Here is a 16243-nt window from a genome sequence, read left to right as displayed (position 1 = left end):
CTGGAGCTGGGGATGGACTCAGGACTTGTGCACGCTAGACAAGTATTCTCCATTCATTCAACCACAGACCAGCCCTCATTCATTCATTCATTCATTCATTCTATCTATCTATCTATCGTCTGTCTGTCTGTCTGTCTGTCTGTCTGCCTGCCTGCCTGCCTGCCTGCCTGCCTGCCTATCTACCTACCTACCTATCTTCAAAAGGTCTCATTGTATATGCTTCTCAAGTGTTAGAATTTCAGGTTTAGTACTTCAATAACAGCTGATATTTTAGATGATTCTGAGAGCTATATTGTTTCTCTTTAAGAAAAAAAAATAAAGCTGGAGATAGTTAAGAGTACTTAATGAGGAGTGGGGAGATGGCTCAGTGGTTAAGAACACTGACTGCTCTTCAGAGGACCCAGATTCAATCCCCAGCACACACATGGCAGCTCACAACTGTCAGTAACTCCAGTTCCAGGGAAACTGACACCCTCACACAGACATACATGAAGGCAAAACACCAATGCACATAAAATAAAGACAATTTTTTTTTTTTTAAGAGTGCTTAATACTCATGCAGAGGACCCAAGTTCAGTTTCCTGCACCCCTACTGGCCAGCCCATACCTACTTGTAACTTCAGTTTAAAGGGATCCAACACTCTCTTCTGGCCTTTGTGGGCATCTACACACTCAAGCACTCTTCTTCTCTGTCTCTCTCTCTCTCTCATACATCACACACACACACACACACACACACACACACACACACACACACACACACACACAGAGAGAAGAGAGAGAGAGAGAGAGAGAGAGAGAGAGAGAGAGAGAGAATCCTGAAAGAAGGTAAGTGAGATGATTTAGTGGGTAAATGCAATGCACTTGCCACCAAGCCTGATGATCTGACTTCAACTCCTGGGACCCACTTAGTGGAAGGAGATAACCAACTTCCATACTCACTCCATGGAATATTCATGCCCCAACACAAATAGATTAAAAAAATAAGGGTGGGTGTAATCATGAACACCTTTAATCCCAGCCCTTGAGATGCAGAGGCAGGTCCAGCTAGGGCTACACAGGGAGACACTGTCTCAAAAGCATAACAAAAAGCCATGTTCTGAAAGACAACCTTGAGTTCAGAATGAAAATGCAGCCTTATAGCTGCCTTAACACACCCTAAGCAGAAGTGATGACTCCGACCAGCCCTTCTCTCAACACACTCTCTTTAGGAGGTACTCAGCCCCCCCCCCCTTGGGAAAAGACATTCCATGGGGCCCTCTTCACTAGCCTTACCAGAGTCATTCAGGCTGCTGTTCCTCTTGGCATAGGCGCTACGGACCACCTGTTCATACACCTGGGCACCAATGGTCCTCACATTGTCCCGAAGCAAGATGCTTTGAGCCTGCACCATGAAGAGGTAGGTATTCACTGTGGAAAAGAGGGTAGAGGAGAGCTGAGTAAGAAGTGTCGGTGGAACCTATCACACAACTTCAGGCTTTAGCTACTTTTTAGACCTTCAGCTCTAAGGCCTTCCAGTCTCATCTCCACTTTCCACCCTGGATTCAGGACACTCACAGTTCTTGGGTGGCCAGTAGGGCTCAGGGGAATTTCAGCCAATCCCAAGTGTTATGATAAAGCACGAGGTAGGCCAAGGCGGAGGGACAAACATGCCAGGCAGACAGGGCTTAAGTGAGAAGTTTTATTAGAAAGGGGAGGGAGGTGGGAAGGACAGAGAAAAGAGGTAAAGAGACACAGAGACAGAGAGGACAGAAGAGAAGAGGGAGACAGGAAAGTCTACCCCAGGCAAACATCGGGAAAGAGAGACCGGAAAGAGCATGAGTGGGCAGGGTGTCTTTCTTTTAAAGGGGTTCTTTGCACCCGGGCTGACCAGGGTACTGCCTGAGTGCATTCTGCCCGGTGACAGGGGCAAGGCAGCATCATGACTGAATCCTTACACCAAAGAGTTGTAGAAAAGCATAAACTGCAGTTTCGTCCCACCTGGTGTGCAAGCCTTCACAGTGCCCTCCAACACAGTGACAATCAGAAGGACCTTTGCAGACCAATAGAAACACTTGCCAAGATCTGTGCTCTCGAACACCACTTTACACTTGATGTCACCCAGAATGAAGTTACAGGCCACTCTGCTCCCCCAGGTGCTGAAAGCTGTGTCCTAACACCTTTGCAGAACGGTGAACTAAGATGCCCCACCCAGCCTGCCAATGCCCAAGGCAGTAAGGCAAGCACAGTTGAGTGCTCTTCAGGAGATGTGTGCAAATGAGTAGTTGATGGGCCAGCCACTGTCACCTTGTCACCCTTCCTGGCCAGCCACTCCATGGCTCACTCCTTCACAGGGAAAGGACTGCCTTACAGGGGTGGCCCATTTCCAAGCTGTCCCTTCTAGGATCTGAAGTGGAATCTTTAATGTGTGGCTGGCCTCCAACATGACCTCAGGCTGTAGTATAGGGCTTACTGTCTTGGCACTCCTCTACACTCAGTACACATGGCCTTTGGCTGTCAATTCTGGCTCAACAAGCTGTATCTTGGTGACATGCTTTGTCATCACTGTGTCCCATACATAATGGGCAGTAACAACTGAAGGGATAATGCCAGTTTACTCCATTGCAGCCACGAAGTCTGATGCTCCACCAGGAGTGGAGACAAAGCAGCTGGAGAGTGTGGAGATCCCAGGCACCCAGCACAAGATAGATCCATATTGAAGACACCTTCAGAATGGAGTCCACAGTATCCAAGAGTTCTATGCTGGAAAACATGTGCAAAACCGTCCCATCCTCTAAGAACAGAACAGACACACAGGGCTCGTTCTCCAGGGGTGCTGGAGAACTTCCAAATTCTTTATTTTTTATTTTTTGGAGACTGGGACTCTCTGTGTAGCCCTTGCTGTCCGGGACTTGCTCTATGGACTGGCCTCCTAGGCCAGCCAGTCTCCAGAGATCCTTCTGCCTCTGCCTCCCAAGTGTTGGGATTAAAGTTGTGCACCATCGCCACCGAACTCCTGAATCTTTAAGATGTAGCTCTAAGAAGCTTGTGCACATTTTCTATTTCCATCTTACAGTGCAGTGTGGGGTCACAGCAGGAGGGCAGTTCACAGTTCATTCATTAAAAAATGAGACTTTAAATTTCCTATCAGATTACTTGCTTGCTTCTGTGGCACTGTTCCTGTTCCCTTAACCTGGTCTTCCTTCATTTCCACGCCAGCTGTTGGAAATCACCTTAAAAACAAGCTGCTCTTCATTCAATGGGTGCTGGTGGGTGTACATGTATGGTGCACATGTGTGAAGGCTAGAGAGGGCAACCTGGGGTGTTAGCTTCAGGAATGTCAAATGCCTCCTTTGAAACAGGACTTTGTTTTGGTTTTTCCAAGACAGGGCAGTCAGGGTTGAACCACTAAGTTGTAACAAGCTCTCAGGTGACACCAATACTGCTAGCCCAAGGGTATACCTGAAGACACACTCCTACAAGGAACTTCTACTGTGTTAATTCTCTTTCTCTTAATCTCTCTAAAGAGCCAAAGAAGCAAGAGACCATCCCTGCTGCAGTGACCTCTGAGGCACCTGGCTGCACCACTAGCTTTTGGTTTCGTTTGGTTTGGATTTGTAGGGGATGAAAAGCAATGTGGAGGCCAGAGGCCAGCATCATGTGTTCATCTACTGTTTCTCCCCACCTTGTTTTTAAAGACACGGTCTCTCGCTGAACCTGGTGCTCACCAATTTCATAGGCTGGCTGACCAGTAAGCTCTGGGGAATCGATTCCTGTCTCTGCCTGCTCAGGGCTGGGACTGCAGGTACACACCAACCACACCCAACCTTTTGTTTTGTTTTTCAATACGTGGTTTCTCTTTGAAGCTCTGGCTGTCCTTGAACTCATAGCTCCACCTGCCTCTGCCTCCCCCTGGGATTAAAGGTGTGCACCACCACAGCCAGCTTCACACTCTATGTCCTCATTCAGGTCCTCATGCTTACACAGAGAACTTTACCCAATGAGACATCTCCCCAGCCCTGCTTTGTTTCTTTTGAGACAGATTCTCCCTATAAAACCCAGGTCAACCTTAAACTGGCTGTGTAGTTCAGGCAAGCCTTAAACTCACAACCTCCCTGCCCTCAGCCCAAATGCTAGGATTATAGGTGTTCCAGACAGGGTTTCTTTGTAGGTTCTGGAGACTGTCCTACAACTCTCTTTGAAGACCAGGCTGGCCTTGAACTCACAGAGATTCACTTGCCTCTGTCTCCCGAGTGCTGAGATTAAAGGCATGTTTTTAGCATCCTTCTCCATTGTGCCATAACAAAGGAGCCCAGGTGCTTAAATAAAAACAGAGTCAGTGTTCTTCTCTTGCACAAAACTGTCAGATGGATCTTTCTAATCTTAGCCACACATATCTCCTGCTTTGATGGGGCTGATAAACAGTGGTCTGCTCTTCTGAAGTACAAAATCCTGGGAAACCTTCAAACCTGGGTCAACACAGAGTTCAGGAGGGAGCCTCCAATGCCAGCCTTCCCTTTCTGTCCCAGTTGTTTCTGCTGATGTGATAAAAGCACCATGACAAAAAACAACCTCGGGCAGAAAGGAGTCCAAGAATGAAGCAGCTAGAAGAAAATGTGTGCATGCTTGTTAGGGTCCACTTTTAAGCTTGCCTTTGGGGTTAAGATGACTCAACGGATGAAGGTGCTTCCACCTGAAAGGTTCAGGCTTTGACGCTGATCGGGTCTACCTCCTCTTTAAGAGACAGCGTGGAACCTGAGGGCCCATGCGAAGTCTTCCCTTTAAAAGCTCCAACTTTCCTGCTTCACGCTCTCTCTCTGCTTCCTCTCTTTACGCTGCTTCTCTACTCTCTCTCTCTCTCTCTCTGTTTCTTCTTGGCTCTCTCTCACCTACGCGCTCTCTCTGCCTCTCTATGGTGACCAGCCATGACGGTCAGCCATTACCCCGTTCCTCTTCTCTCTTAGTCTCCCTACTCTGCCGGGCCATATAATAAACTAGTTAACATGTCTCATCTTGCAGCTTTCTCTTTTCCTCTTTTTAAATAAAAACATAACACAGACAATCTCAACCACCTGAGTCTGATGCCTGGGATTCAGGTGGAAGGAGACTAACTCTTAAACTGTCATACCCCATAAGCATTTTTTTTTTAACAGATTTTCTTTGTGAAGCCCTAGCTGTGCTGAAACTCACTGTAGACCAGGCTGGCCTGACCTCGAACTCACAGAGATCCACTTGCCTCTCCTACACAAGTGTTAGGATTAAAGGTGTGTACAGCCACCAACCAGCAGCAATTAAGTTCTAATTAAAAATTTAAATTGCTTTACAATCTATTTTATTAATAGATTGTAAATACTGTTTCCTGAATGACTCTTGTCATTGTACTAAGAAATTCACACAATGGGATAGAGAAATGGCTCAGTAGTTAAGAGCACCGGTGGCTCATGCAGAGGTCTTGAGTTCAATTTCCAGCAACCACACTGTGGCTCACAAAGATCTACAGTGGGACCTGATGCCCTCTTCTGGCATAAAGTTGTACATGCAGATAGAACACTGAGACATAAAAGGAATTTTAACAATCTTAAAAGAAAAGAAGGAAGGAAGGATGGGAGGGAGGGAGGGAGGGAGGGAGGAGGGAGGGAGGGGAGGGAGGGAAGGAGACACACACCAGTAAAGCCTTTCTGTTTAACTACAGGAAGGTGCTCAACCCTGAAAAACATAAAAGACCAAGAAGGCAAATGTTGCCAGACAAAGAGAAATTGTCACAGATCAGACTCAGCCTGCCTGGAATCAGTACCATCTAACAAGCCCTGTGCAGAAACAATGATTTCCAAGAACACAGGCAATCTGTAAGACACTGACATCTGCAAAGCAAATTCTCCAGTGACGTTCGACACTGTTTTTTATTCAACCCCACTTCCATGTGTGTTCCTCCTAATGTCTCAGCCTCCACCCTGGTGTGCCACAGGCAGAGCCAGCTGCCCATGTTGACAGCAATGGTACCCACACCGCGGGTGCAGCTGTTGATCTGCTACCCAAACATGGCCAACTTAAGCCCCCTTCAGAGGGCTTCAAAACAGACAGCTTAAGCTCCTGCTACTCCCCAAACCAGCACCTGGCCCTGACAGGACACCAGCAATATCAACAGGTTCTCTGCAGATCTGGCTATGGGAAATTCTGTTTGAGGCTATTTCTGGTAATAAACCTATTATAACTTGGGTAGAGTCACTGGCTATCTGCTGAGTGTTAGTAAATAGCAGCTACAGTGTGTTATTAGTTCTTACTATGCTTGCTGGAGGCAAAATACTCTTAATCTTATTGCTAAGTGCCTTTCTGTCATGTGCACAAGAGACCAACAGTGACAGACCACAGGACCTCACAAGGGTCCCTCCCACCCTTTTGTTAAATGTGCAAGTGACCAAGGGTCACAGACATAAACTGTATTTAGGAACTTATGAATGTCCCTAGAAAGTCATTACTAAACTTAGCCACACACATCACATGAGCTCGTGTTCTAGCAGACATGACTTCCAGTCTAAACACTCACTCAGAACTGTATCTTTATGAGGTAGATGCCATCTTGACCCTTTTTCCATGAAGTGTCAACACTTTGTTTCAAATCACCGCTGGGGCATTGGTTAATGAAGTCAAAAATTCCTCAAGTACAAAGCCCAGGTGTTCTGGAACACTGTATGTAATGAGCCTTGCTTTGACAAGCAGTACTTTGCAGCACCATGGTTGAAATGCAGTGAAAAACCAATTTTAGCTTGACATCCAGCTGAGAAGTCTCCATGGTGTCAGCAAGTGCCTCCATAGACTTTAGACTTCTCTTGAGAAGCAGCAGGCTCCTGGAGAGCAAGCATGAGGGGTGGGGGAGGCTGAGACAACACAGAACAGGCACCAGCTCAGAAATGCTGCCACAGTGTGCAAGTTGCTAAAGTGATAAGCATATATCAGCCTTGCTGATGACACTGTAATTATTGCTCAGCCCCATGCCTAGATTGAGGAATCTCTTATAACCAGGCTACAGATAAGACAAATAAGCTTTTCCTTGCAGCCATGGCTTCCTCAGAGTGCTTTCAGGCACAGAGATGGCATCTCCTCTCTTCATGGGCTCTAATTAGCCTGCAGTTTTCTCTTGAACACAGACTAGTGAGACTATGACACAGAAAAATCCCCCACAAAACTACCAGATTGGGAAGTCAAAATGATGTGATGTAATGAACCCACAAGGAAAAGAGGGACCAAGAGAAAATGTGCTGAAGTGTTTGTTGTAGACCTGTGCGCTTGTCAGTGTGCCTAGGAAGCTAAAGCATCTAGGAAACAGAGCTCAGCATAGTAGGGAGCTGGAAAAAGAGGAAAATCATAGGAGCTTCTGTGACACACTCGGTATAAGCACCCACTCTGAAAGCCAGGACTAGACTTTCAGAGAGCCAACTAGTGGGAAATGCTCAAACAAGTAAAGCCCCCACCCAAACACCAAGGTTCCAACATCAAGCCTGGGCACTTGTTCCTGTAAAGCTTTACATAGAAAGCTGAGACACGAAGAGGCCAGCCTGGTCTACACAGTGAGTTTTGGGCCACCCTTGGCAATAAAGTGAGATTCTGTCTCTAAATAAAGTACATAAACTGCAATAGCACAGGACTGCAATGCTTGTATGTGGGAGTCAGACACAGGAAGCCAGTCCCCAGTTCAAGGCCAGCTGGTCTGCACAGCAGTAAGACTCAGTCTTGGTCTGTGAGTTGGGGAAATGGGTAAAAGCCAAATCTAACAATCTGAGTTTGATCTCCAAGACCTACACTGTGGAAGGCACAAGGGGTGAACAAGGAGATTCAAAACACATGTGTCAGAAGAATTGTGGTGTGACTCCCAGTGTGCTGGAATACCTGTGAAGCCTCACGACTTCCATGACCAATATCCGATTAAATTTATGAATAGCTGAATCCCGCCCTAACCACCAAAGATTACCAAGGTTCTCAGTGAAGAATGAACCCATTGATCCTGCATCTGCATGGTTTCCTATGGAGTCAGTGTACTTCCTGCATCCTGCTGCACTAGTGTTTCCTAATGCGTGTGTGTGTGTGTGTGTGTGTGTGTGTGTGTGTGTGTGTGTGTGTGTGTGTGTGTGTCCGACCCTGGGGGTCATTGACATGCAGGTTGTTGCCTGAATTACAGGAGCAGGAACAGAGGTCTGCCTAAGTCATCTGACCCTGAGAAGTCAGATTTCACAACAGTGCTTGGTCTTTGGAGTCTAGGTCTCCCAAGTGCCTAAAGGCATCCTCATTTCTTTCTCTGATGTGGGCTTTTTACTGTTGGGATCACATGTACAACTGAATCCCAGTATTTCGGTGCTGGGCACCAACCTGACATGCCTCCCTGAGTACCTTTAGAGATTATTATAAAGTTTTAAAAATTTGATGCTGGAATGAGAGTCACCGACTTACACATTTCAAATCTACTCACTGCACATGCTGGGGGGCAGTAAAGATAGAGATTATGGCACACAGCAACACACAAATTTTCTTTTAAAAAGGAAAAAAGGCCAGAAAACTAGGAAGATGGCTCAGCAGTTACAAACACTTACTAAGGGGGCTAAGGAGTTGGCTCAGCAGTTAAGAGCACTGGATGTTCTTCCAAAGGACAAGGGTTCAATTCCCAGCACCCACACGGCAGCTCACAACTGTCTGTAACTCCGAGATCTGACACCCTCACAAAGACATACAGACAGGCAAAATACCAATGGACATAAAAATACATTATTTTTAAAAATGCTTACTGAACAATCATGAGAACCAGAATTCGGATCCCAGCACCCATGTAATAAACCTGGCAGGGGCAGGGGCAGGGGCAGGGGCAGGGGCAAAGGCAGGGGCAGAGGCAGGAGGAGGATCTCTGAGAGTTTGCAGCCAGACTGCTCTATAGCGCCAGTTCCAGGATAGCCAGAGTACATAATGAGACCTGGGTGGTGGGTGTGTGTGGGGGGGGGGGAATTTGGGTTTGGGGGTGTGGGGGTGGTTCTCAAACACATACTGATATTTACACTCAAATAAATCTTTTAAAAAATTCTTTTCTCTAAAATACACCAAGAATTTGCATGCCCGCAATGTCACATCCTTTTAAATGCTTTGGAGCAGCAGAAAATGTTTAAGGAAATTGGAAGTGGAATCCCACAAGGACAAAGGGCAAAAAGTTTCATTTCAGGCTGACTCTGGGAAGAACTGCCTTGCTCTCAAAGGCCATGCCATCCCTGGCACAACAGTCATTAAGTAAGTCCATCACAGGTTGTTTCCAGTCAATTTATTTCCAAGTTTTTGTTTTGTTTTGTTTTTGTTTTTAAAGTGGCCAGGCAGTGGTGGTGCACACCTTTAATACCAGCACTTGGGAGGCAGAGGCGGGTGGATCTCTGTGAATTTGAGACCAGCCTGGTTTACACAGCAAGTTCCAGGACAGGCTTTAAAGCTATAGAGAAACCCTGTCTCGAAAAACAAAACAAAAAAGTGGTAAAATCAACAGCCATGTGGTGTCTTGAAAACAATCCTACGAACCTGCCAGTCTTTTTAAAATCTGGATTATTAAATGGCACACGATTAGAATCTAAACAAAGCTCACTAGGCAACTCAGAACAGGCAGGTAAGCCACAGCTTCCACTCTTGCTGTCTTTATGGGAATTTGAGTTCTTTGCACATTTACATAGGCACTAATATAAATTCTAACTGCAACTTAAGAATTTTTAATTATGAATAGCATGACACTGACCAACCCTCACAAGTACCTACAGTAGGCATATGCCCCACAGAGAGTTCAGCAAAGATGCCCAAATCTCACACTACATGACCAAAGGGAACCCTGGACCAGAAGAAACAACACACAAGCCTTCAGACACTGTTAGCATCACAGACATGTTGTCCAGCACCCACTGTGCACTGTCCTGGGTGATGCAGAAGAAAAGATACTGTGAGAGGCGTAGCCTCCCTCTTTCCAATTGCAGCCTTGGCCTGTGCTATGGATGGTATCAGATCCCTGCTGCTGACACCACTGCTCATGGGCTCTGACACTTCTCTGTCCCACTGCCGGAACTGCCCACTCCTATTTCCAGTTGACACACCTACCATGGCCATGCCAGCGTCATTGAGTGAAGTGGAACACTGCTATGACCCCTTCGGCTGCCATACTTGAATGACCTCTGCTTTACAAAGGTCAACAAGGGACAACACGTTCTCAAACTTCCCTTGTTTTGAAGCCCAGAAGAGCTTCCCAGAACCAGAAACCAAGAACTGAGGTACTGACAAAGGCACCAGCACTCCTCTCCTAAGAGCTGCATTTATACCACACAAATGGCAGACACCACAGGGTAAGAATCTTCCTCTGGCTTTGGGTAGTGGCTTGAGCACACCTACAACCTTGGCACTTAGGATGTACAGATGGGAGGACCAGAAAGTCAAGGAGATATACCAAGTTTGAGGCTAGCCTAGACTACATGAGACCCTGTCTCAAAAGACAACAGAACAAAACTTTATTTTCTTTTCTTTGTTGCAATAAACCATTTCCCCAACCCTATGGGAAAGTTGTTGTATGTATGATAAAGGGGTGCTGTGTCAAACTTCACTAATTTTCTGCTCTCTGGCATACAGTCCAAATCAAATGTCTTCTTTTTCTTAGGTGATACATCTCTCTGCAACCTAGGCTGGCCTTGACCTGAGGCCTGCCTCAGCCTCCCACCAAGGTTCCAAATATCTTCTTCGATGCAGCCTCTTCACTAGTGAGGATGATATTGTAATTGCATTACTGTTAACCTGGAAGATCCTAGTAGATTAACAGGGTTATCCATTCTTTGTGAATTTCAGTTTCTAAGAAGGCATCATGCCAGTTCTTATTAACACCCAACTTGCCAAACATTTGAGTTAAGAATCAAGCTTTCATCAAAAGAGTCAAAGATCCAGAGAAAGCACTAAAAACTGCCCAGCCAGAGGCATAGACAGCAAATAAAGCAAGGCTTTCCAGAGAAGTCTGAGGGCATAGACCTCCCTACAGTCCAGACACCAGGCTACAGCTATAGCCTGCCCATAGCCCCAGAGAGTAGCACATGCAGAAGATGGAGGCCACAGAGGATAGCTCGCACTCCTTTTCTCTCTTGTGCTGTTCTTTACTTGACCTAAAATGTTCAGTCATTGACTTTCCCCTTTGGCCTTGTACAGGTAGCAAAGTCATTTCTGATGAACCAATTCCACAGGAGCAAAGGAGCCAATTGCTAACAAAGCTGAGAGTAGCCAGGAGTTGGTGGCTTTAATCCCCACACTCAGGAGACAGAGGCAGGTGGATCTCTTGTGAATTCAGCGTGGTCTACAAGAGCTAGTTCCAGGACAGCCACAGAGAAATCCTGCCTCATAACTGCCCCCCCAAAAAACAAATGCAAAAACAAAGCTGAGAGTAGCTGGTGTAGTAGTGCTTTTAATCCCAGCACTCCGGAGGCTGAGACAAGTCTTGTTAGTTCTAGGCCATCCAGGGCTGCATAGTAAGATTTTGTCAAAGTTACAGAAGTTTGATTTTGGATATATCTAAATTGCCAATTAAAGCTAAGTCAAAATATATTAAAAGTAAGAATTCTGTAAAGGAATCAAAGATCATAATTCAAGGATAGAGACCACAGTTGACTGTGTATGAAGTTAAAAGCATCCAATGGCTGCCCCATTTTCCCCAAGCCATTATTTGGTTTATAGGATCAAGAATACCATTTATTGGGCTGAAGTGGTTCAGGGGTTCAGAGTGTGTATTACTCTCCCAGCAGGACTTGAGCTCAATTACCAGGACTCACCTCAGGTGGCTCTCAAATGCCTATAACTCTAGCTCTGGAGATTGACACCTGTGGCCTCCAGGGGTACCCACACACACGTGGCATACACACACATATACACATAATTAAAGGTAAAATCATCTTAGGTCCAAATTTTTGTGTTTGGCATGACTTAGAAGACAGCCCATGAAGCCCGTAGGTACTGTGGTGTGTGTCTGCAAGTCTGGAGTTTAGCAAGTGAAGGCAGGAAGACTGAGGGCTCAAGACCATCCTTGTCTCTGCAGCAAGATCTTAAGACCAGCCCTTGAGACCTTGTCTCAAAACACAGATACCGAACACACACCTGGAAGGGGGGGGGGGGGGCTGGCCATTTCTGTTCTTACTATTCCGCCACTCCAACAACTGTCAAGAGAATCTACGAGCAGCTCTGTAGGGCCAGTCATGACCCCAGCCAATGCCTCTGCTACATATCTTGGACTGAAAGACCCCAAACCAAGATTTCAGAAACCAACACTTCACCACAGCAAAGCATGCACTGTGGAAGAAAGATAGGGACAGGGAGGAGGGACAAAGTCACATTTGTAAGGTATACCTGAACACAAGTTAATGTTACTGCTACTCTCATTCAAAGCATCACATACAACAATTAAAAATAAATAAGTAAATAGTTTAGCAGTAAAACTCAGCCCACACTAATGCCATGCTGGCGACCATATAGTTCTGAAATGTAGCAAAAATTAAATTACAGTGGCTGTAATAGATTTGGCACTTTATTTTTAAATATTAATAAGTTGCCAGGGGGAGGAAGTTTATCAAGGGATGGAGCTCAGCAGCAGCCCTACTCACTCAGAGGCCAATTAGCATCCCCATCTTGCCTGACAACAGCCTTTCTGGGTGCTCTGAGCCTCTTGGGACTCTGGATTTGCAGCTCGGCCTCCGCCAGAACCTCTGTGGATCAGCACACCAGGGACTCTGCATCTGGGCTAACCCAGTAAACCTATCTTGCTTTCTCTAGTTTTTCTTGCTGTCTGAAGATTAAAACTCAACATGGTGGTACAAGCTGGTAAACCCATCCCACGGCAGGCAGAGACAGAAGATCAGGAGTTCATGGTAAGCCTCAAGGCCAGCCTGGGCTACATGAAACTCTATCAAAACATAAAAGAGGCTGGCAAGATGATTCAGCAGGTAAAGGAACATGCCACCAACCCTAATAACCCGAGTTTTATAGAATCCAGAATCCATACAGTAGGAGAAAATCAATTCCTGCAGGTTACTCTCTGACCTCCCTGAGTACATCAAACACACACATCACACAAACAAATTAAGTAATGTAAAAAACTCCCCAGAAATTAAAATAATAGAAGACAAGGGACCAAGGGGTTAGGGAAGCACGAAAACTTTGACTTCAGTGACCAGTACCCACATTAAAAAGCTGGGTGCACTGGGATGCACTTTAACCTAGAGCTGAGGAGACAGAGATAGCAGATCCCTGGTGTAATAGGCACCCAAATTAGCAAGCTCCAGACCCAGGGAGAGACTTTCTCAAAAAATAAAACAAGGTAGATGGCAACTGAGGAACTGAAGCTGACCTCTGACCTCCACACACATTTGAGCATGCACATACATGCATGCATGCACACACACAACACACAGGTTACTTGATGTTTCTCCTCTTGCCTTTCTTCCCCTCCTGACTCATCTTTAAAGCCAACCAGATCTGGAGAGATAGCTCAGCAGTTAAGAGCATTTGCTACTCTTTCAGAGGTTTTAGGTTTGGTTGCCAGCACCCACAAGCAGGCTAACTGCCATCTGTAACTCCAGTTCCAGGGGAACCAACATCCTCTTCTGGTCTTTGGGTACCAGATACACACATGTACAGACATACAGTCACACAAGATACCCATTCACAAGGAAGGAAGATGGCAGACAGGCAGGAAGGCCAGCTGAACCCCAACATTCAGAATCACCAAGACCACCTGAGCGTCTTAGTTCATGGTCAGGAGTTTGCAGTTGTGGGCTTCACTCTATGGTGTGGAAGATCACTGGAGATTGGGTAACCTCAATTTTTAGAGTAGGGGGCTGTGTCCCCTGAATTCCTGAATTCAAACACTTACAGGCCCTTCGAGAGTCTTTAAGAGTCAATGTTTACTATGCTCTAGCTTCTGGAGCCCTCCCATAGAATGGCTCTGTCTACTCAAGTCCCTTAGAGACTGACTATAATGCAGTGCGGTGTCGCAGTACATGCATTAATCCCAGTACTCAAGGGCTGATGCAGGAGGACTGCAAGCTAAAGACCAGCCGGGGCTACACAGTAGAACCCTGTCTCAACAAAAAAGCAGTAATTTGTGCTTGTTTCAACTACAACATCCTACCCCAATCACCTCTCTAAGCAGGCTTTCTGGAAATGTCTTGCTAATTTTCAGTTAGAACAAACACACTCAAGAAAATGATGTTGCCAGCAGGACAGCAATGCTCCATGTGGGGATGAGAATGGTCTTGCATTTTGGTTCAATAACTGATGCTGGGAGCAGCAATACAAGCAGAAACTAAGTCAAGCTATTGAACTGAGGACTGTGCCCACTCTGCCCCAAAAGAGGATCAACAGTCCGGTTCCAGATAGCACACCTGTTGGCTACAGAGTAGGATCATGGACTAACTTAAAGATGAAGGCCAGAGCTGGGAGTATATGTAGTTTAGTGGCAAAGTGCTTGTTTCTCTTGTATGAAGCCCTGGGCTCACTTCTAGCACCACGAATAGACTGCAGGTCAGCTTAGTGATGACTACCCCAGAGCTGGCATAGGACAAGCAAGGAAGCAGAAAAAATGAACCCTGGGCTCAGAACAGAGCTGCAATGTCACAGATCAGAGGATGTAAGAATAGTCTAGCTGGCAAAAAGCCCATCCCTTTGTTCCTCTGTCCCGGGTGCACAGGAATCATCTAACTATGGGTGTAAGACAAGTGCTTGCCACAGCTTAAGTGGGCACATTCTCTGGCATGGAAGCTGTTTGAAGGACAAGCCTTGTAATGAGCCAAGAGATTTAAGAAGCCAACTGGCCCATGCTCAGTGACTCACAGCATCACTGAGCCTAGGACAGTAGGGGTACAGCAGGGCCCTGGGAGTGCCAAGTGACATGTTCTTCCGAGACTCCTCCTCCTACACACATCTTAGTAAAGAAGAAACCTAAAACTTCAGCGTCTTTGATAAAAAGAGGTTTTACTATAATCCCTATTTTACAGAAACAGGCCAAGAGCCAGCTTTTATCTGGCCAAGAGCCACTATTACAGGGGCTGCTAAGACTTGGGAGAGTCCTGACTAACTACCTGTCCACCTCACTGTGAGTCCTATGCAGTCTCAGCTGTCCTAGAACTATATAGACCAGGCTAGCCTCGAACTCAAGAGATCTGCCTGCCTCTGCCTCCCCAGTGCTGGAATTAAAGGCATACAGCTTAACCCAACTTCATTTTAAAAATACCCTCTTGCATCTAACTTTCTTTTCCAAACCTTAAAAAAAAAAAAAAAAAAAAAAAAAAAAAAAAAAAACTAAACATAACTTGTTTGAAAACTGCTAGTCCTGGTATAAAACTAAATATTAACCTTCATCTGTCCTGCCATTCTAACACTGCCAGGTCTTAATGACAAGCTGTAGAAGTACCCTGTTACTGGTCAAGCAAGCATTTCTTCAGTGGACTGGACTCCTGAAACCCATAGTCAGGTTTCCCATGGCACGTATCACAGTCATAATGCTGCTGCCAGCAGGCAGGGCAAACAGGAGACTGAGGAAATATGGCAGAGCACTCAGTCAGGCTCAGAGGGAGCACAACAGGGCACTTAGCCAGCACCTGGGAGGTCCTGGGTTCAAACCAAGCACCATCACGAAAACCCAAACAAAAATCCCTGTGAACTTTAGTTGGGGGGGGGGGATGGTAGGGGAGGAAGGGAGGGAGAAGGGAACTGGATTGTCATGTAAATCAATCTTGTTTCTAATTCAAATTTAAAAAATGATAAAAAAAAACTGGGAAAAACAGTTTTAAATGAATAAAACAATTGTTTTAAGGAAGCTCAATGAATACAAAGAAAACAGAGAATACAAGCACCTGAAAAAACTGAACAGGAAGTCTTAAACTGACAAATGCACTCTACAAACTAAAAACATGATAGAATAAATAGAATTGAACAAACAGAAAAAAAATCCCTGTGAACTAAATAAATAAACCTTGGGGCTGGAGAGATGGCTCAGTGGTTAGGAGCATGGCCTGCTTTTCCAGGGGACCTGAGTTCAACTCCTAAAGCCCGTGTGGCAATCCCCCTGCTAGAGCAAGTACTAGGATTACAGGTGTGAGTCACCACACTGGGCTTGGGCTAGCTAGCATATGATTTTGTGTACCCTACAATGGTTTGGCATTAGTGTCAGGCAGAAGGTCAGTAATATCAAACTGGACCCCACATGAAATTTCACCAATACTTAAGTCCATGC

General features: G+C 45.8%; 1 protein-coding gene across 1 annotated transcript in view; it reads right to left on the bottom strand.

Annotated features, from left to right (window-relative positions):
* The window catches only part of B4galt5 (beta-1,4-galactosyltransferase 5), a 51641-nt gene that overhangs the window by 11757 nt on the left and 23641 nt on the right, over window positions 1-16243 (bottom strand). The window contains 1 exon segment of the mRNA NM_001246778.1: window positions 1276-1410. Coding sequence (NP_001233707.1) covers window positions 1276-1410 — 135 coding nt within the window.

Source organism: Cricetulus griseus, chromosome 6 (assembly GCF_003668045.3).
Source record: "Cricetulus griseus strain 17A/GY chromosome 6, alternate assembly CriGri-PICRH-1.0, whole genome shotgun sequence".
NCBI classification, from domain to species: Eukaryota; Metazoa; Chordata; class Mammalia; order Rodentia; family Cricetidae; genus Cricetulus; species Cricetulus griseus.
Note: the sequence above shows the minus strand (reverse complement) of the source record. Positions and strands in the feature narration are given on the sequence as shown.